Raw genomic sequence first — 21,292 nt, forward strand, 5'->3', positions numbered from 1 at the left:
TTCCATGGGTTTTTCCTGGGGACGTGTCTTCCTGCTGCCAGGCTGCGTGGGACGTGTGAGTTGGGGTGGGGGTGACAGATCAGCTGCTGGATCACACCCCTCCCTCCCTCCCTCCCGCTCGGACCCCCCGCCGTCTCCTCCTTCCTCCCCGTCCGGACCCCCCCTCTCCTATATCCCATGACGTTAAAACTAGATCTCCATTAGTGGTGGTCATGCTCACCACCACCTCCTTCCTCGCCGCCATCTGTGAGCTCGTCCTCAGTCTCCTGCACGCCGTGTTGAGAGCGCTGCCGCCGGTGCCCGTGTCGCAGCAGCAGGCTACGCTGGCGGGACAGTGCTCCTCCTCTGGACCAGGCCCGGGCCCGGGCCTCATGGTCATGGAGCTCACGGAGAAGCGTGTGAGTCCCAGGAGGCTGGCAGCCAAGCAGCTGAAGGCCGACTTCCTGCGGGCCCTGGAGAGCAACGATGGCCAGGAGGTGCAGAGGCTCCTCAGCAGCACAGAGCTGGACGTCAACACGGTGCTGGAGGTGGAGGATCGCAGCATGGTGCTGGCCTCCTACAAGCAAGGTAGGACTGGGTTGTTATTTACATCCATTATTCATAAAGTCCTGCTGCACATTAACATTTGTAGATATGGTTTACGTAAAAACCTCTGAGATAATTTTTCCGTGCTGAGAGTAAGAACCTACCAGCTTGTATTCAATGTCTCTTTCGACCACGAGAAGGAAAGTATCATTTATAAGAGGGTTGTGTATTCTTAAAACATGTAAAAAGGTAAGAACTAATGTAAAAGATAGATGTGTTTCAATTTTGGGAGTTAAATTGTGGAATAGCCTTGGTGACGGGTTGAAGTTGTGTACCTCTCAGGGGAGATTTAAAAAGGCCCTAAAGGATAAAATAATTCAGGAGTACAGTTTTGAGTAAAACATAAAAAAATACTATTTTTTCTTGTATTATATCTTGCAGCATATTTTAAGTTTTTCCTTCTTATATTAAAGTATATTTAGTTTTTAAGAATTGTATGTTTGGATTTTGTGTGTGAGCTTACTTTGAATATGTACATTTGTGATTTTTTCTTTTTTTCTTTCCCTTTTGAAAGTCCACACACGTGTGTTTTTGATTGATCTGTAAACAAAGACCGAAAATAAACTATTCATCATCATGTTAGTTATTTGCATTAAAGCTCGAGATTCTCCCCTCTGTTGCAGAGTTTATTAAAACCTCGATCTCCAACCATGTGGTACATTGAGCACGTTGCACTGCTCTGTTGTTAAGTTGAGAGAGAGACACTGCTCTGTTGTTAAGTTGAGAGAGACACACTGCTCTGTTGTTAAGTTGAGAGAGAGACACTGCTCTGTTGTTAAGTTGAGAGAGAGACACACTGCTCTGTTGTTAAGTTGAGAGAGAGACACACTGCTCTGTTGTTAAGTTGAGAGAGAGACGCACTGCTCTGTTGTTAAGTTGAGAGAGAGACACTGCTCTGTTGTTAAGTTGAGAGAGACACACTGCTCTGTTGTTAAGTTGAGAGAGAGACACACTGCTCTGTTGTTAAGTTGAGAGAGAGACGCACTGCTCTGTTGTTAAGTTGAGAGAGAGACACACTGCTCTGTTGTTAAGTTGAGAGAGAGACACACTGCTCTGTTGTTAAGTTGAGAGAGACACACTGCTCTGTTGTTAAGTTGAGAGAGACACACTGCTCTGTTGTTAAGTTGAGAGAGAGACACACTGCTCTGTTGTTAAGTTGAGAGAGAGACACACTGCTCTGTTGTTAAGTTGAGAGAGAGACACACTGCTCTGTTGTTAAGTTGAGAGAGAGACACACTGCTCTGTTGTTAAGTTGAGAGAGAGACACACTGCTCTGTTGTTAAGTTGAGAGAGAGACACACTGCTCTGTTGTTAAGTTGAGAGAGACACACTGCTCTGTTGTTAAGTTGAGAGAGAGACACACTGCTCTGTTGTTAAGTTGAGAGAGACACACTGCTCTGTTGTTAAGTTGAGAGAGAGACACACTGCTCTGTTGTTAAGTTGAGAGAGAGACACTGCTCTGTTGTTAAGTTGAGAGAGAGACACACTGCTCTGTTGTTAAGTTGAGAGAGAGACACTGCTCTGTTGTTAAGTTGAGAGAGAGACGCACTGCTCTGTTGTTAAGTTGAGAGAGAGACACACTGCTCTGTTGTTAAGTTGAGAGAGACACTGCTCTGTTGTTAAGTTGAGAGAGAGACACTGCTCTGTTGTTAAGTTGAGAGAGAGACACACTGCTCTGTTGTTAAGTTGAGAGAGAGACACACTGCTCTGTTGTTAAGTTGAGAGAGAGACACACTGCTCTGTTGTTAAGTTGAGAGAGAGACACACTGCTCTGTTGTTAAGTTGAGAGAGACACACTGCTCTGTTGTTAAGTTGAGAGAGACACACTGCTCTGTTGTTAAGTTGAGAGAGAGACGCACTGCTCTGTTGTTAAGTTGAGAGAGACACACTGCTCTGTTGTTAAGTTGAGAGAGAGACACACTGCTCTGTTGTTAAGTTGAGAGAGAGACGCACTGCTCTGTTGTTAAGTTGAGAGAGAGACACACTGCTCTGTTGTTAAGTTGAGAGAGAGAGACACTGCTCTGTTGTTAAGTTGAGAGAGAGACACTGCTCTGTTGTTAAGTTGAGAGAGACACACTGCTCTGTTGTTAAGTTGAGAGAGAGACACACTGCTCTGTTGTTAAGTTGAGAGAGACACACTGCTCTGTTGTTAAGTTGAGAGAGAGACACTGCTCTGTTGTTAAGTTGAGAGAGAGACACACTGCTCTGTTGTTAAGTTGAGAGAGACACACTGCTCTGTTGTTAAGTTGAGAGAGAGACACACTGCTCTGTTGTTAAGTTGAGAGAGACACACTGCTCTGTTGTTAAGTTGAGAGAGAGACACACTGCTCTGTTGTTAAGTTGAGAGAGAGACACACTGCTCTGTTGTTAAGTTGAGAGAGACACACTGCTCTGTTGTTAAGTTGAGAGAGACACACTGCTCTGTTGTTAAGTTGAGAGAGAGACACACTGCTCTGTTGTTAAGTTGAGAGAGAGACACACTGCTCTGTTGTTAAGTTGAGAGAGAGACACACTGCTCTGTTGTTAAGTTGAGAGAGAGACACACTGCTCTGTTGTTAAGTTGAGAGAGAGACACACTGCTCTGTTGTTAAGTTGAGAGAGAGACACACTGCTCTGTTGTTAAGTTGAGAGAGACACACTGCTCTGTTGTTAAGTTGAGAGAGAGACACACTGCTCTGTTGTTAAGTTGAGAGAGACACACTGCTCTGTTGTTAAGTTGAGAGAGAGACACACTGCTCTGTTGTTAAGTTGAGAGAGAGACACTGCTCTGTTGTTAAGTTGAGAGAGAGACACACTGCTCTGTTGTTAAGTTGAGAGAGAGACACTGCTCTGTTGTTAAGTTGAGAGAGAGACGCACTGCTCTGTTGTTAAGTTGAGAGAGAGACACACTGCTCTGTTGTTAAGTTGAGAGAGACACTGCTCTGTTGTTAAGTTGAGAGAGAGACACTGCTCTGTTGTTAAGTTGAGAGAGAGACACACTGCTCTGTTGTTAAGTTGAGAGAGAGACACACTGCTCTGTTGTTAAGTTGAGAGAGAGACACACTGCTCTGTTGTTAAGTTGAGAGAGAGACACACTGCTCTGTTGTTAAGTTGAGAGAGACACACTGCTCTGTTGTTAAGTTGAGAGAGACACACTGCTCTGTTGTTAAGTTGAGAGAGAGACGCACTGCTCTGTTGTTAAGTTGAGAGAGACACACTGCTCTGTTGTTAAGTTGAGAGAGAGACACACTGCTCTGTTGTTAAGTTGAGAGAGAGACGCACTGCTCTGTTGTTAAGTTGAGAGAGAGACACACTGCTCTGTTGTTAAGTTGAGAGAGAGAGACACTGCTCTGTTGTTAAGTTGAGAGAGAGACACTGCTCTGTTGTTAAGTTGAGAGAGACACACTGCTCTGTTGTTAAGTTGAGAGAGAGACACACTGCTCTGTTGTTAAGTTGAGAGAGACACACTGCTCTGTTGTTAAGTTGAGAGAGAGACACTGCTCTGTTGTTAAGTTGAGAGAGAGACACACTGCTCTGTTGTTAAGTTGAGAGAGACACACTGCTCTGTTGTTAAGTTGAGAGAGAGACACTGCTCTGTTGTTAAGTTGAGAGAGAGACGCACTGCTCTGTTGTTAAGTTGAGAGAGAGACACACTGCTCTGTTGTTAAGTTGAGAGAGAGACACTGCTCTGTTGTTAAGTTGAGAGAGACACACTGCTCTGTTGTTAAGTTGAGAGAGAGACACACTGCTCTGTTGTTAAGTTGAGAGAGAGACACTGCTCTGTTGTTAAGTTGAGAGAGAGACACTGCTCTGTTGTTAAGTTGAGAGAGAGACACACTGCTCTGTTGTTAAGTTGAGAGAGAGACACTGCTCTGTTGTTAAGTTGAGAGAGAGACACTGCTCTGTTGTTAAGTTGAGAGAGAGACACACTGCTCTGTTGTTAAGTTGAGAGAGACACACTGCTCTGTTGTTAAGTTGAGAGAGAGACACACTGCTCTGTTGTTAAGTTAAGAGAGAGACACTGCTCTGTTGTTAAGTTGAGAGAGAGACACTGCTCTGTTGTTAAGTTGAGAGAGAGACACACTGCTCTGTTGTTAAGTTGAGAGAGAGACACACTGCTCTGTTGTTAAGTTGAGAGAGACACACTGCTCTGTTGTTAAGTTGAGAGAGAGACACACTGCTCTGTTGTTAAGTTGAGAGAGAGACACTGCTCTGTTGTTAAGTTGAGAGAGACGCACTGCTCTGTTGTTAAGTTGAGAGAGAGACACTGCTCTGTTGTTAAGTTGAGAGAGACATACTGCTCTGTTGTTCTATAAGGTCATTTAGAACTGCTGTACTTTGTAAAGAAACTCAAAGTGTTAAGAGCGACGCACTGCTCTGTTGTTATATTTTCATTGAACTATTTTATCACACTTTTTACTGTCCGTTGATCATTTTTTAGCCTATTTTGAAACTGAATCAAACTGCACTTTTTTACTCCGTCTATTCTATTTTATAATTGATTGTTATTACTGAATGAAACTGTAAACAAAGAGGCCTATTGGGACGCTAGATCCTAATGTGAAATGAATGAATGAATGAATGAATGAAAACTTTATTTAACAGATTGCAGAATGGGTACAATACAGTACGGCTCAATACATACAATTGTTAAGGGGATGCAGACCTGAGAAAGACGTTTGTCTTGTTTCCATCAGGGTCCCCCATTTTCAATTCATATAGACATTTATGACATACACAACATACATGACATTTATGGCATAGGGACATATAGGTATTTAGTACTGATACATTTGTGACATAAACGGTATTCAAATATACAGTAGTTACCCCTAGATCCTGACAGAGTATATACATATGATGGGGAGGGGACTGTACATTAGGAGGGGGTGGGTGGGTGGGAGAGAAATATACATACGGCGGGGAGGGAATATATACATGCTGTGAAACACTGTGATTTACCTCACCTAGCTACCTCTCTATCTTTGTTATGCTCGCTGATGCCTGTATTTTTTACTGCTGAGTGTGAAGCACTTTGAACTGCAACTTCTGTATGAAAAGTGCTATACAAATAAAGTTATTATAAAGTTATTATTGATTTGTTATCCTTACTTGTCTTATTGTTATGATTTTATATGCTGTGTGATTTTATCAGATTTTAGTTTTGCTTAACTCTGTGTGTACAGTAAACTCGACGTGACTGTAAATGAGGGAAACCTCAGTTGCCTTTCGAGTTTAAATAAAGGTTTGAAATTAAATTAAATTAAAACGAGACTCATTAATAATATACATAGGCTACTTATACACCTGCATATAACCCTGTATATACATATATATATATATATATATATATATATATATATATATATATATATATATATATATATATATATATATATATATATATATATATATATATATATATATATATATATATATTCTTACCGTATATTATACATTCACATCTGTCTCTACATACCTGCATATAATCTTTTTTATATGTGGATTTTATGGTGCTTTTTGTTCTGGATCTATTGTGATGTTTCTTCTTGACCTGTACAGCCTGTGGGGGCAATGCCATGTGATTTCGGGCTATACGAATACATTTTATTTGATTTGATTTGATTTACATTATCTGTAGATTATCCGGCCCAGGGCCCCGTTCGTGGCTAACTAAGTTAGCCGGATAATCTTCAGGATAACTTGACATAAGACAGGCTTTTCGGTTCCACGAAGCAGGTTTGTCTAAATCACTAGGGCAGGTTTAGTTAAGTTAGCTGGATAAACTGGCCACTTCCTCGCGAAAAAATGCCACCTCCCTTCCTCAGAGATCCCATTTTACCATTCTGAATACTTTTTTTGTGCTTAGTTTTTCTAGAGGGGGCTTTTGAAATGTAAAATAATAGACCTAAAATGCTGATAATAAATCATATTCAGCCTATGGATTTACTTTGTCCTAAATAATGCAATTTTCTTTTAATAACGGAGCATTGCGATATTTTTAATGAATGAAACTTGGATCCTATCGGGCGTTTGGCTCTGATTCGTTTCATATTCTCCGCTGTGGGTGTATTTGCTTAAATGGAGCGCCCGGATTGTGTTTCATTCAAGCATAAATTGAAGCGTCTTTACGCGTGGATTGTGGATGTGAATTACGAGGAATCTGAATCTGTGGATTGTTGAATTGTATCACTGTCTGTCACACGTTATTGTGATATTGTAACTGGGATTAAAATGTCTGAGGAGATGCACTGTTTGACGGACTTGATGACGTGGACGTGACTTGAGAAAAGTGAATTTGCAATGCTCAGTTATTAAAATAACCACATAGTGCGTGTCGCGACTCGCGAGCGCCGTATAGCTATGACGTGCATTATTTAGGACAAAGTAAGTCCATAGGCTGAATATGATTTATTATCAGAATTTTAGGTCTATTATTTTACATTTCAAAAGCCCCCTCTAGAAAAATTAAGCACAAAAACATAATTCAGAATGGTATATAATGGGATCTGTGAGGAAGGGAGCTGGCATATTTTTGCGAGGGCGTGCCCAGTTTATCCAGCTAACTTAACTAAATCTGCACTGGAGCAGGTTCAAACTTTTTGATCTGTTGCCATAGTGATTTAGACAAACGTGCTTCCGGGAACCGAAAAGTCTGACTTATGTCAAGTTATCCTGAAAATGATCCGGCTAACTCAGTTAGCCAGGTACGAGGAACAGGGCCCAGGTATATTTATGTTATTATTAGACCTTTGTTTGTGACAATGGGAGTTAGTTATAATATTGATATCCACCTCAAAAACATCAGTGCATCCCTAAGAACAACATAACATTCTTGACACGGTTCAAGTCATCTATGAAACCATACTTGGTAAAACACCTCTCTCTAACTCTCCTCCCTTCTGCACGGCTCCACTTCTGATTACAACCTAAGGTCCAGCAACTTCATCAAACTCACCGTCCCCAGAGCCTGTACAGTGTCTGGCCGCAACGCCTTCCGATGTGCTGCTGCATCTGACTGGAACACCTTACAAAACACCCTTAAACTCACTGCCCTCACGTCGCTCACTGCTTTTAAACTAAATCTGCAACAGACAATAATATAAACAGAATACCATGCACATATCAACCAAACAGTTACCTGGTGCACAGACAATAACCTCCTCCTCAACTCATCCAAAACCCAAGAAATCGACTTCAGACGCCAGCCAAACCCCAAAACCCCCGTATTCATCTCCGGCGAACTCATAATCACCACAGACTCTTTCAAATGTCTTGGCACCCACATAAGCAATCATCTCAAATGGAAAACCAACACAGACCACATTTACAAAAAGCCAATCAAAGACTCTTCTTCCGCCGCCAGCTCAAGAAGTACAGAATCAGAAAACATCTCCTGCTCCGTTTCTACCAGGCCATCATACAAAGCATCCTCACCTGCACCAGAATCGGCAGAATCTACACCTGGCTCGCTCCCCCACCTTCAAAACCACTCTCAAAGAGCACCTACGGGAGGCTGCAATTCGAAACCCCCCCCCCCTCCCTCTGCTTGCACCTTGCACCCCCCTCCCCCCCACCCACCCCCTCCCAATGTACAGTCTCCTCCCCCTTGTATGTATATATTTACTGTTAGGATCTGTTTAACAGTACTGTATATTTGCATATCTTGTATGTCTCAAATGTAACAGTACTGTATATCTGTATGTCCTAAATGTCATGATTAGATTAGTTTAGACGATTAGATTAGATTATTATATCTGTATATCTGTATGTTAGGACAGCCGAATCCCGTCCAATCTTTCGCCGTCGACTAAAGACGCACTTCTTCAACCATTATCTAAAATAATGAAAAAATAAATAAAAGATCTAACCCTACCTAACCTTACTGTCATGCACTTGTCCTAATAAACTACACTGTAGCACTCAACACTTTGATGAACATTGTTACTCAGCTGAGTTGTGCCCTTCCTGATGACTTGTCGTACAGAACTTGTAAGTCGCTTTGGATAAAAGCGTCAGCTAAATGACTAAATGTAAAATGTAAATGTATGTTGTGTTGTGTATGTCATAAATGTCATTATGAATTGAAAATGGGGGGCGGCTACGTGGCGTAGTGGGCAAGGCGCTCGCCACTAATGCGGAGACGCTGGGCTCGCCCAGCACTCCACATTGCTTTCAGTTTAGCTGGTCGTCCGTACTAATACACATTGGCCGTATTAGGGGGTGGGAAACTGATGGGTGGGGATCGGGCGTTGTGGACAGCGACTCCTACAGGTCGGTTGGTGCGCCTGCGCAGTAGAATCAGGAAGTGTCGAGGGCAGCGTGAGCCTCCCACGCGTTACTCCTCGCCACTGAGAGATCGAGCTGCGCAGGTGAAAAGATGCGACTGCTGTTACCTCAAGTACCGGAGGGGACTTGTGCTATGTATGACTTAGTCCACATTGCAGCCGGCTTGTGGGAGGCAAGAAACAGCGTTTGTGACAGGGGAGGGTTGAATTGGATGACACGAAATTGGGATGGGAGAAAATGTAGAAAATGGGAGAAAAAGTGGATAAAAAAAAATGAATTGAAAATGGGGGACCCTGATGTAAACAAGACGAAAGTCTTTCTCAGGTCTGCATCCCCTTAACAATTGTGTGTATTGAACCGTACTGTATTGTACCCATTCTGCAATCTGTTAAATAAAAATGTTCAATCAATCAATCAAACCTTCTCCATAACAGTTTGGTACAGCAGTCTGGACATTCACTCCAAAAACAAACTGCAAAGAATAATCAATAAATCCTCCAAAATAATCCGCACCCCCCTCCCGTCACTCGAATCACTCCACCGCCAAAGTACAATAAGAAGAGCAAGAAAGATTTATCTCTGACCCCACTGCCATACGGACACTGAACTCTCTATAACAATCTCTGATGTTACGGACATAATTGTGATATTGTGGTTTTTGTATTTATGTATCTATGTATTTAACTGCATGTGGTGTGTTCTACGTTGGAACAATGATGATTATGGAGAATCTACACCTGGCTCGCTCCCCCACCTTCAAAACCACTCTCAAAGAGCACCTACGGGAGGCTGCAATTCGAAACTGGCCCCTGTAAATGTCTAAACCCCCCCCCCCTTTACCTTTATTACGCACAACCCAGATGACTGTCATAATATCTACCCACAGCTGTAAAGGAATGTGAATCACTACCTACTTTCAAAACCACTCTCAAAGAGCACCTACAGGAGACTGCAATTCTAAACTGGCCCCTGTAAATGTCCTAACCCAACCCCCTCCAATGTACAGTAAATGTCCTAACCCAATAATACACAAGACCCTCTTCTTGGGACCAAGTAATGTTTCGTGGATAATCCAATGTACAGTTACCCCCCTCCACCCCACCAACCCAACCTCCTCCAATGTACAGTTTCTTCGTCAAACGTATATACTCTCTTTTTTAGACTATTTTCGTATCACAAACAGTACTGTATTTGTAAATCTGGTATGTCATAAATGTATAGATGTAGCAGTACTGTCTATCTGTATGTCGTGTGTGTCATGTTATGATGAATTGAAAATGGGGGACCCTGATGTAAACAAGACGAAAGTCTTTCTCTGGTCTGCATCCCCTTAACAATTGTGTGTATTGAGCTGTACTGTATTGTACCCATTCTGCAATCTGTTAATAAAATGTTCAATCAATCAATCAATCAATCAATCAATCAATCAATCAATCAATCTCCAGAGGAGTACTGTGTATATACTTTCAGTAGCCACTAGGTGGTGCTATACTTCCACTGGTGACACTGACGCGAGGGAGCCGTGGGCAGGTAACTGGAGTGGAGTTATGTTGACATCCTGCCATTCGATCTCCCCTTTTATTTCATTATCTCCGAACATCGTCCCGACCTCGTCTTCTTCTGTCAGCCAGCGTTGGGTTTGTTTCCCAGAGGGAATCTTACCTCTCAGATTGGTTCTGTTCCAGGCCCGGCGATGAAGAGGCTTTTGGGAAACTGGGCCCTTCTGTTAAGAAAAGGCACAAAGGCTACGTTCACACTGCAGGCAAAAAAGTGGCCTGAATCTGATTTATTTTGCTCATATGTGACACAGATCTGTTCTTTTCGTGATAGTGTGATTGGTGTGAACCTTGTCGAATCAGATTTTTCATCTTTCACTTTCATTATGTGGTCCTAAATCAGATACAGGTCGGATTTCTTTGCAAGGCGACCTCAGTCTGATTCATATCACAATTCATGCAACTTTTACGTCACTCTGGAAACGGTGACTTCAGCGTCCTCCGTGTTTACATCCATCTTTATTATTGTTAATTTAATCATTTGCACATAATGCGGGTCAGTTCAGGAGTGTCACCAGTTCACACTGGGATCTGATTTTGGCCAAATCATTTTTTAAATAAAACGTTTTAATCTTTAGCGTTTTTCCAGCTATTTTTCACGGTCAGACATGACCGACAGAGGAGGAGAGGGTGAACGGGAGAAGATGTGGGGAAGACATGCGACAAATTATCCCCCGGGAGCGGGAGGCGAACCCGGTGTGGCCGCGTAGGTGTGCGAGGCACTATGCAAATTTTTTTAATAATGTGCACAGACAAACAAACAAAATATCGCAATCAATTGTAAAATATGAGCAATAAATCAGAATTGAGCACTTAGGCCTGCAGTGTGAACGTAGCCAAAGCCATACTGTACTTTAAAGTGATCACACACATGCACGCACATGCACACACACAGGGGGGCGACAGTGGCTCGGGAGGTAGAGCAGTTGTCTGGTAATCCAGAGGTTCCCGGTTCGATTCCCGGTGCAGCGTCTCAAAGTGTCCTTGAGCAAGACACTTAACCCCTAACTGCTCCCGATGAGCAGGTTGGCACCTCGCATGGTCGCCTCCGCCGTCGGTGTGTGAATGTGTGAGTGAACGTGTAAATAGAATATAATAGAAACACTTTAATCAGGGCGCTCAAGTAGCGCACCACGTACTGCGGTGCGTCACAACACGGCCGTCACGGGTTCGACTCCCGGACCCGGCGACCTTTGCCGAATGTCTTCCCCCCGTCTATCTCCCGTTCCTCTCTCTCTCTCTCTCTCTCTCTCTCTACCGGACTGCCTGGTAGTAAAAAAAAAAACAATAAAAATCTACCAAAAACATAATAAAAAAAAAAAAAAACTTTAAACATCCAGAGGGAAATTTGAAAATGTAAGGAACAAATTGTAAAGCGCTTTGAATAAAATCGCTATATAAATGCAGCCATTTACACACACACACACACTATATATAGTTCTCAACTTCTCATCATACAGCTATTTTTATTTGTATTTCTTATTGTACATACTTGAATATATCATGCTTTAAGTACTGTAGTTTTAATGTAGTTGGTTTTTTTAATTTATTTATATAGTGGTCTTTTTTACCGCAGTTTTAACAAAGCTGGTGTTTTTTTTTTTATATATAGTGGTGACGAGTGTCTATGTATTGTGACTGTATGTTTGTCTTTTAACCACTCGGCACAAGTCAAGTCAAGAGTTTTATTTGTCACGGCATACAAGTCTACAATGAAACGCTGCAGGGGTCCGGAAGGGAAGTAAAGTTATTTGAAGTTGACGTTGAAGTTGTGTTTATGTTTCACACCCTCTGTGTGGTTCAGGCTACTGGTTGCCCGGCCACACGCTGGAGAAGTCCTGGGCCCTGGGGCTCCACGTGTGTGTGATGTACGACGCCCTGGAGGCCGCCCTGGTGCTGCTGGAGAGGGGCGCCGCCATCAACCGCATGCCCAACGGGAAGACGCCGCTGCACGTGGCCTGCGAGGCCGCCCACGCCGACTGCGTGGCCCTGCTGTTGGCCCACGGCGCCAAGGTCGACAGCCTGTCGCTGAGCGGACACGCGGCCCTGCACCACTGCACCACCAGGGGGTCCGTGGACTGTGCCGAGCAACTCATCCTCAAAGGTGAGGAGGGGGGAGAGAGGGAGGGGGGGGGGGAGGGAGGGGGAGGAGCGGGGGAGGGGGAGGAGAGGGAGGGAGGGGGGGGGAGGGAGGGGGCAGGGGAGGGGGAGGAGCGGGGGAGGAGCGGGGGAGGAGAGGGAGGGAGGGGGGGGAGGGAGGGGGCAGGGGAGGGGGAGGAGCGGGGGAGGGAGAGGAGAGGGAGGGAGGGGGGGGGGAGGGGGCAGGGGAGGGGGAGGAGCGGGGGAGGGGGAGGAGAGGGAGGGAGGGGGGGGGGAGGGGGCAGGGGAGGGGGAGGAGCGGGGGAGGGGGAGGAGAGGGAGGGAGGGGGAGGGGGGAGGAGAGGGGAGGGGGAAGAGGGAGGGAGGGAGGGGAGGGGGGGAGAGGGAGAGGGAGGGGAGGGGGGAGAGGGAGGGGGAGGGGGGAGGAGAGGGGAGGGGGAAGAGGGAGAGGGAGAGGGAGGAGAGGGAGGGGAGGGGGGAGAGGGAGAGGGAGGGGGGAGAGGGAGGGGGGAGAGGGAGGGAGGGGAGGGGGGGAGAGGGAGGGGGGAGGAGAGGGAGAGGGAGAGGGAGGGGGGGAGAGGGAGGGGGGAGGAGAGGGAGGGGGGAGGAGAGGGAGAGGGAGGAGAGGGAGAGGGAGGGGAGGGGGGAGAGGGAGAGGGAGGGGGGAGAGGGAGGGAGGGGAGGGGGGAGAGGGAGGGGGGAGGAGAGGGAGAGGGAGAGGGAGGGGGGGAGAGGGAGGGGGGAGAGAGGGAGGGGGGGGGGGAGGGAGGGGGAGGAGCGGGGCAGGGGGAGGGGGGAGAGGGAGGGAGGGGAGGGGGGGAGAGGGAGGGGGGAGGAGAGGGAGAGGGAGAGGGAGGGGGGGAGAGGGAGGGGGGAGGAGAGGGAGAGGGAGGAGAGGGAGAGGGAGGGGAGGGGGGAGAGGGAGAGGGAGGGGGGAGAGGGAGGGAGGGGAGGGGGGAGAGGGAGGGGGGAGGAGAGGGAGAGGGAGAGGGAGGGGGGGAGAGGGAGGGGGGAGGAGAGGGAGGGGGGAGGAGAGGGAGAGGGAGGAGAGGGAGGGGAGGGGGGAGAGGGAGGGAGGGAGGGGAGGGGGGGAGAGAGGGAGGGGGGGGAGAGGGAGGGGGAGGGAGGGGGAGGAGCGGGGGAGGAGAGGGAGGGGGGAGAGGGAGGGGGGAGGAGAGGGAGAGGGAGGGGAGGGGGGAGAGGGAGGGAGGGAGGGAGGGGAGGGGGGAGAGGGAGGGGGGAGGGAGGAGAGGGAGGGGGAGATGAGAGGGAGGGGGGCGGGGGGAGGGAGAGGGGGGGGGTGAAGAGAAGTGGAAGGAAAAGAGGATAGATGGATGATAGGAGGTGGATGATAGATTAGGTTAGGTTTAGGTTTACTTTATTTGTTCAAGGGGGACAGCGTACATTAATAAACATTTAAAAAACGTAAATGCACCCAATTTTAGCCAAAAGGCTCATTTCCATTGGCAGTCCCCCTGCCAGAAGGTACATCCTGTGTAAAAAAGGGTTAGCAAAATGGATGATAGATGGATGATAGATAGATGAAATAGAAGGGAAGTGGAAGGAGAGGAGGATAGATGGATGAGCATGACAATGGGTGATTTCTAGCTGGATGGCTGGATGGACGCATAAATGGATGAATGAATGGATGGATGGATGGAGTAGTGGTTGGATGCAGAAGAACAGAACAGAATGGATAGATAGATAGATAGATGGCCAGATGGATGGATGGAAGGATGGATGGCGTATACTACAGGAAATTATCTGTATCGTTTTCGGTATCGTTTTATTTTCTTTACATTTATTTAACCTTTATTTACCCAGGCAAGCAAGTAAGAACAAATTCTTATTTTATTTATTGTCAAAAGTATTCGTAATGTTGTGTTAATTCCACGACAAGAGATATGTAATGTTAATTACGTTTTTTGGGGGGGAAAGAAACCCTGCATATATCGGTATCGGTTGATATCGGTTGATATCGGTATCGGAAATTAAGAGTTGGACAATATCGGTATATCGGATATCGGTCAAAAAGCCAATATCGAACATCCCTAAACAGAATAAATGGATGTATATATACAGCAGATTGTACACTGAGTGACAGCATGGACCCTGGGGCCTCCCTCCTCCCCCTCCCCAGGGGCCGACCTGAACCTGCCCGGGGACAACGGGGACGAGGACACCCCGCTGCACACGGCGGCCCGGCTGGGGATCCCAGAGCTGGTGTCTCTCTACTTGACCCACGGAGCCTCTGTGGACACGGTCAACACACACCAGGAAACGCCCCTGCTCACCGCGGCCTTCTGGGCGCTGGACACCAAGGAGCTGGTCTACAGCCAAGACCACCACCTGGTCTGCCGGATCCTGCTGGACCACAACGCAGGTGGGGGGGTGATGTTCTGATTGGTCCTTAGGATGGTGACCCTACTCCTCAAATATTTTTTTTTTATATATATATATCTGTTTATTGAGTTTTTTCAGTGCAACCAACATTTACAAATTTTATGTGCTTTTTTTATCCACTTTTTCTCCTCCTATTTTTATTGTATTTTCCTCCCATCCCAATTTTTGTCGTTATGCCAATTCCCCCCTCCCCTTCCTGGTCGTTGCTCGCATGTGCCCCCCACTGGTCGGTCTAGGGAGTCCTGAAGTCTATCAGATGCTTCCTCCGTCACATAGGAGACAGCCAGCAACCTCTCTTCACCTGCCAGCGCGGACTCTGTTCGGAAGCAAGACCTGTTCTGATTGGTCCTTAGGATGGTGACCCTACTCCTCAAATATCTTTTTTATATATATATCTGTTTATTGAGTTTTTTCAGTGCAACCAACATTTACAAATTATACTGTAACGGAACGTAGACCAAATGCGTCCACATTTTTATAGGATTCTAGCACATTTTCATAACAATAGCGAATATTACCGTTTTCATTGAGGTTTCTTATAAATTAACGATGCTCTATGTTGTCCTTTATATGCCGATTATCATTAGAATCTCAAATTGTACCATATGTCCCCCTTTAGAGTAGACAACATATGTAACGCTACCAGCGCACTTTTGTTAAGATCATTAGTTTACCATTCGCGGTCGCTATACCGAGGTCACAGTAATAGTTTACCGCTGTTCAGATCATGTCGAAGAATATAGACACATCCCAGTGACATGTGACCTGTGCTGCTAACGCTCTTGGGAAATGTATTCATGTAGTTTTCAACATTTTCACCTTTTAATTTTAAACCAATGCTGCCATCTACTGACAACAGAAAGTGTTGTCTAATCGTCACCTTGAGAGCCACTTCCGCATACAGCGTCGCCCGAAACCCAGATATTCCCACTTTTTACTGGGAATGGGGCGTGGCCGTATTTGGTCCCAGACAATAAGGTCGCTTTCACACAGGGGCTGTTTGGTCCGGACTATCGGACCAGAATTCGATAGTCCGGTTTTTCGGGGTTTGTGTGAATGCGCGTCGAACTCGGTCCGCGGACCAAACAGGCGAACTCTGGTCCGCCTGAAAACGTAGGTCTCGGTTCGCTTCATCGGACCAAACACGAACCAAATATAGGAAGTGCTTATTATTACCACTGCTCGCAGCACTCACTGCAGAACAAGCACACTGCATCTATCTCTCTATCTATCTATCTATCTAACTGTGCATCTTGGGAAGAAGGAAGAAAAAACGCGGCTTATTATATTATTACCGAGGCGCACAGCATTCACTGCAAAACAAGCACACTGTACACATATGGGCAGAAGACCAAATAAAACAGCTACTTGTGGGCACTCATAAAAACAACGTGGTGTACAAGTTGTTTAGCGAGAGGATGGTGGTAATGGGCTTCAATAGAACAATGGATCAATGCCACGTCAAAACTCGCCTCCGCTGATCTGGAGGGCTCGCAGTCCACACACAGACACACACGCGCGCGCGCACACACGGGCTCGCAGCCACACACACATTTCCACTGTCCAATAGACGAGCGCCCTTTTCGACCGTGTGACATTGTTCAGAAAGTTCGGTGCGCCTGACAGATTGCTATGTGAACGCAGGCGAACCAAATGAAGAATGCAACAATGTTGCAACTTCACCACCAGAACCACACCAAGTCCACCAGAACTATATGTGAAAGCGACCTAAGAGTGGCTGCGATTGGGTCACCGTGACGTTAGTTGTTGTGACTGAGCTCCGGCCTCCGTCCTCAGACCCCAACCTCCAGGAGGAGGACCACAAGACGGCGCTCCACAAGGCGGCCTGGAACTGCGACCACGTCCTGATGCAGATGCTGCTGGAGGCCGGGGCGCACACGCGCTCCATGGACATCAACGGCTGCGCGCCCATCCAGTACCTGCTGAAGGTGACCAGCGTCAGGGCCACGGGCGTGCCGGAGCTCTGCTACCAGCTGCTTCTCAACCACGACGCCGCGCGCATCTACCCGCCCCAGTTCCACAAGGTATTTTTATTTATTTTTTATTTAACCTTTATTTACCCAGGGTAGGTTCTCTGAGCACGGATGCTCTTTTTCAGCTACGCCCTGCTTCACATGCCCAGTACAACCACAGTCTGACACCGTTGGCCACTGAGCACTGAGGTTGGTGTTAAGGTGATAGGAGAGGGTTATTAATTCACTTCCCCAGCCCAGATTTTTCCTGCCGGTCCGGGGGATCGAACCAGCGACCTTCCGGTCACAAACCCGCTTCTCTAACCATTAGGCCACCAGCTGGGAGCGCAGTGGTGGAAGAACGCGGTTCCTTTACTTAAAGGGACACGCCGACATTTTGGGGAAATTAGCTCACCGTCTTCTCCAGAGAGAGACAAGAAGATAGAGACCAGTTTCCTCTCTCTGTGTGCGTTCAGTAGAAAGCTATCTGGCTGCACGTTAGCCTAGCTTAGCACAATGAATGGAAGCGGACATGACCGGGTAGGTGTACATTGGAGGTGGTGAATGAATGAATGAATGAATGAATGAATGAATGAATGAATGAATGAATGAATGAATGAATGAAAAACTTTATTTAACAGATTGCAGAATGGGTACAATACAGTACGGCTCAATACACACCAGAGTAAGACGTTTGTCTTGTTTCCATCAGGGTCCCCCATTTTCAATTCATATAGACATTTATGACATACTCAACATACATGACATTTATGGCATAGGGACATACAGGTATTTAGTACTGATACATTTGTGACATAGGCGGTATTCAAATATACAGCACTGTTACCCATAGATCCTGACAGAGTATATACATATGATGGGGAGGGGACTGTACATTAGGAGGGGGTGGGTGGGTGGGAGAGAAATATACATACGGCGGGGAGGGAATATATACATGCGGTGGGGAGGAGACTGTACATTAGGAGGGGGTGGGGGTGGGGGGTTTGGACATTTACGGTGGCCAGTTTCGAATTGCAGCCTCCCGTAGGTGCTCTTTAAGAGCGGTTTTGAATGTGGGCAGGGATTCACATTCCTTTACAGCTTTGGGTAGGGCGTTCCACATTGATGTGGCATAATTGCGAAACGTGTTTAGTCCCTTGTTTGAGCCGAATCTGGGTTTGACATGATTTGTTGAGCTTCCTCTGGTGTAGTGGTGGGGTGGGGTTGGGCAGGTGGGGGTAACTGTACATTGGATTATCCATGAAGCCTTACTTGGTCCCAAGAAGAGGGTCTCGTGTATTATTGGGTTAGGACATTTACAGGGGCCAGTTTCGAATTGCAGTCTCCCGTAGGTGCTCTTTGAGAGTGGTTTTGAAAGTGGGTAGTGATTCACATTCCTTTACAGCTGTTATGTAAAATGCACCATTTACCATGTGTCCCATCCCAGTGCTCAGGGGGGGGCCCTCGTGGTCTGGGGCCCCCGGGGCTTCGGCCCGTTACGCCCAGTCAGTAATCCAGCCATCAAAGATATGAGCTGGTCTTATAGTAGCAGAGAGATAGACGTCGAAACTCTTTGCTAGCTTGTTGTGTGTTGTTTCCCAGGTGTTGCAGGCCTGTCACGACTTCCCCAGAGCCGTGGAGATCCTCATCAACTCGTATGAAAGAATCAAGCCCACCAATAAGTGGAGGCATGCCATCCCTGACGACTGCTACGAGGTAAACACACAGACCATAATAAGAGTGTAAACCCCTTTTTAAACTGAGCTAAATTAGGGATGGGACCGAATATTCGAAAAATTCGAATAGTCGTTTCTGTTATTAAGATCGATTTAATTTTTTTTACAATCGAATATTCGTTTTGTAAAAAAGAAAAGAATAATTGTAAAAAAAAAAAATTGTATACATTTTCTTTTTTTAAATAAAATGATTTTTTTTTTATTGAAGCAAACATTCTTATTTAATTCCTTTTTATATTTAGAGGCAGCCTAATTTTCATAGCCTAATTGATCAAAAAGATGCACATGCTACTGTTTCTGTTTGCTTATTAAAGCCGGTTGATAGGCCAATGCAATGCTGTTATTATTATAGGCTACGATGGTGAATGGTGTCATTTTGATTTATTGCCGGTCAGCTGATAAAAAATAAATAAAAATAAAAATAATTAATATAAATAATATTAGAATATTCGATATTATGAAACACGAATTTTCAAATAGCACTTTTGCTAGAAAGTCCCATCCCTGATCTAAATCTTTATGATTGATTGAGTTTGTGCTGTATTCCTGACAAATCATTATAATAATGCTTACAATGCCATTGCTGAGTGAGACAAGAAGATACCAGATTCCTCTCTGTGCGCTCAGTAGAAAGCTATCCGGCTGCACGCTAGCCTAGCTTAGCATAAATGAATTGAAGTAGATGAGAAGTGGCTATTTTAAAACTCTGGGAGAGGTATTCATTGGCCAACACCTAGGCTCGCCGCTACTCATCTGCTTCCATTCATTTGTGCTAAACCTCATTTGAATCTAATCTAATTGTTGGCTAATCGAATCAAATCGAATCAATAGTAATCAATAATCTATCGAATATAATTCAATAATCTATCGAATATTGGATAGTAGTGTACATAGGACCCAGTGCCTTTAAGTCGTAGCTCAACATTGTACTGCAATTATCTCAGGATTTATTAACATGTCTATTTTATCATGTCTATTCTACTTATTTGATTTACTATTACTATTATTTACTATTGTGTTCTTGCACAATCGTTGTGGTATGTATGTGATAAATAAACCTCTTGAATCTCGAATCTTGAATCTAATCAAATCTAATGTTGGCTAATATAATCTAATCGAATAAAATTTTGGCTAATCTAATGTCGGCTAATCTAATGTAAAATGGGGGACCCTGATGTAAACAAGACGAAAGTCTTTCTCTGGTCTGCATCCCCTTAACAATTGTGTGTATTGAGCCGTACTGTATTGTCAATCTGTTAATAAAATGTTCAATCAATCAATCTAATCTAATGTCGGCTAATCTAATCTAATCTAATGTCGGCCAATCTAATATTTCTCTTCCTTCTCCCGCAGCGGCACAAGGACTTCTACGACTCCCTCTTCGCCGCGTGCAGCGACGCCCCGCGCACCCTCCTGCACCTGGCCAGGTGTGCCGTGCGTGGCGGTCTGGGCAGGCGCTGCCACGCGGGCGTCAGCCAGCTCCCCCTGCCGCCCGCCACCAAGAGATACCTGCTGCTGGAGCCGGAGGGCGTTATCTACTGACGGAACAGGAGGCTTCTATCCCACACGTGTGTCGTGGGCACGGTGGTGTCGACGCCTCGCAGTGGGCCCCGGGGGGGGGGGGGGGGGGGGGGGGGGGCGAGGTCGTGGATGAGACAGTTGTTCCTTCCTGCGTTTCGACCCCTGAGCACGGCGTCTCCAGAGCCTTGGCTTCGTCTGGCTGTAAAGGCCTCGTTCACAGTGCAGGCCTTGGTGCTCAATACTGATCTTCTTCTTGTTGTTGTTGTTTGGCTGTTAATGTAACATAATGTGGCCGATATCAGAGTCCAGTGTGAACCGGTCACTGGTCCTGAACTGACCCCACATGCTGAACCGGTCACTGGTCCTGAACTGACCACATGCTGAACTGGTCACTGGTCCTGAACTGACCACATGCTGAACCGGTCACTGGTCCTGAACTGACCACATGCTGAACTGGTCACTGGTCCTGAACTGACCCCACATGCAGAACTGGTCACTGGTCCTGAACTGACCCCACATGCTGAACCGGTCACTGGACCTGAACTGACCCCACATGCTGAACTGGTCACTGGTCCTGAACTGACCCCACATGCTGAACTGGTCACTGGTCCTGAACTGACCCCACATGCTGAACTGGTCACTGGTCCTGAACTGACCACATGCTGAACTGGTCACTGGTCCTGAACTGACCCCACATGCTGAACTGGTCACTGGTCCTGAACTGACCCCACATGCTGAACTGGTCACTGGTCCTGAACTGACCCCACATGCTGAACCGGTCACTGGTCCTGAACTGACCCCACATGCTGAACTGGTCACTGGTCCTGAACTGACCACATGCTGAACTGGTCACTGGTCCTGAACTGACCACATGCTGAACCGGTCACTGGTCCTGAACTGACCACATGCTGAACCGGTCACTGGTCCTGAACTGACCACATGCTGAACTGGTCACTGGTCCTGAACTGACCACATGCTGAACTGGTCACTGGTCCTGAACTGACCCCACATGCTGAACTGGTCACTGGTCCTGAACTGACCACATGCTGAACTGGTCACTGGTCCTGAACTGACCCCACATGCAAGTGTGCAGTGGAGGTCAGAGGTCAGCTCATCTGTGAGCAGGTGATAATGGGCACGTGGAGGAGGT

The 21,292-nt window shown here is 46.2% G+C and overlaps 1 protein-coding gene across 1 annotated transcript; it reads left to right on the top strand.

Moving 5' to 3' along the window:
* Positions 1-212: 212 nt before the first annotated feature.
* On the top strand, positions 213-20,163 carry asb4 (ankyrin repeat and SOCS box containing 4; the record flags this gene model as incomplete). Its single annotated transcript, XM_084327083.1, has 6 exons — positions 213-567; positions 12,214-12,513; positions 14,650-14,892; positions 16,710-16,957; positions 18,488-18,601; positions 19,975-20,163. 6 exons carry the CDS (start codon positions 213-215, stop codon positions 20,161-20,163), a joined length of 1,449 nt encoding a protein of 482 aa, XP_084183209.1.
* Between the last annotated feature and the right edge of the window lie 1,129 nt (positions 20,164-21,292).

This window comes from Notolepis coatsorum (genome assembly GCF_963971535.1).
Source record: "Notolepis coatsorum genome assembly, chromosome: 13".
NCBI lineage: Eukaryota > Metazoa > Chordata > Actinopteri > Aulopiformes > Paralepididae > Notolepis > Notolepis coatsorum.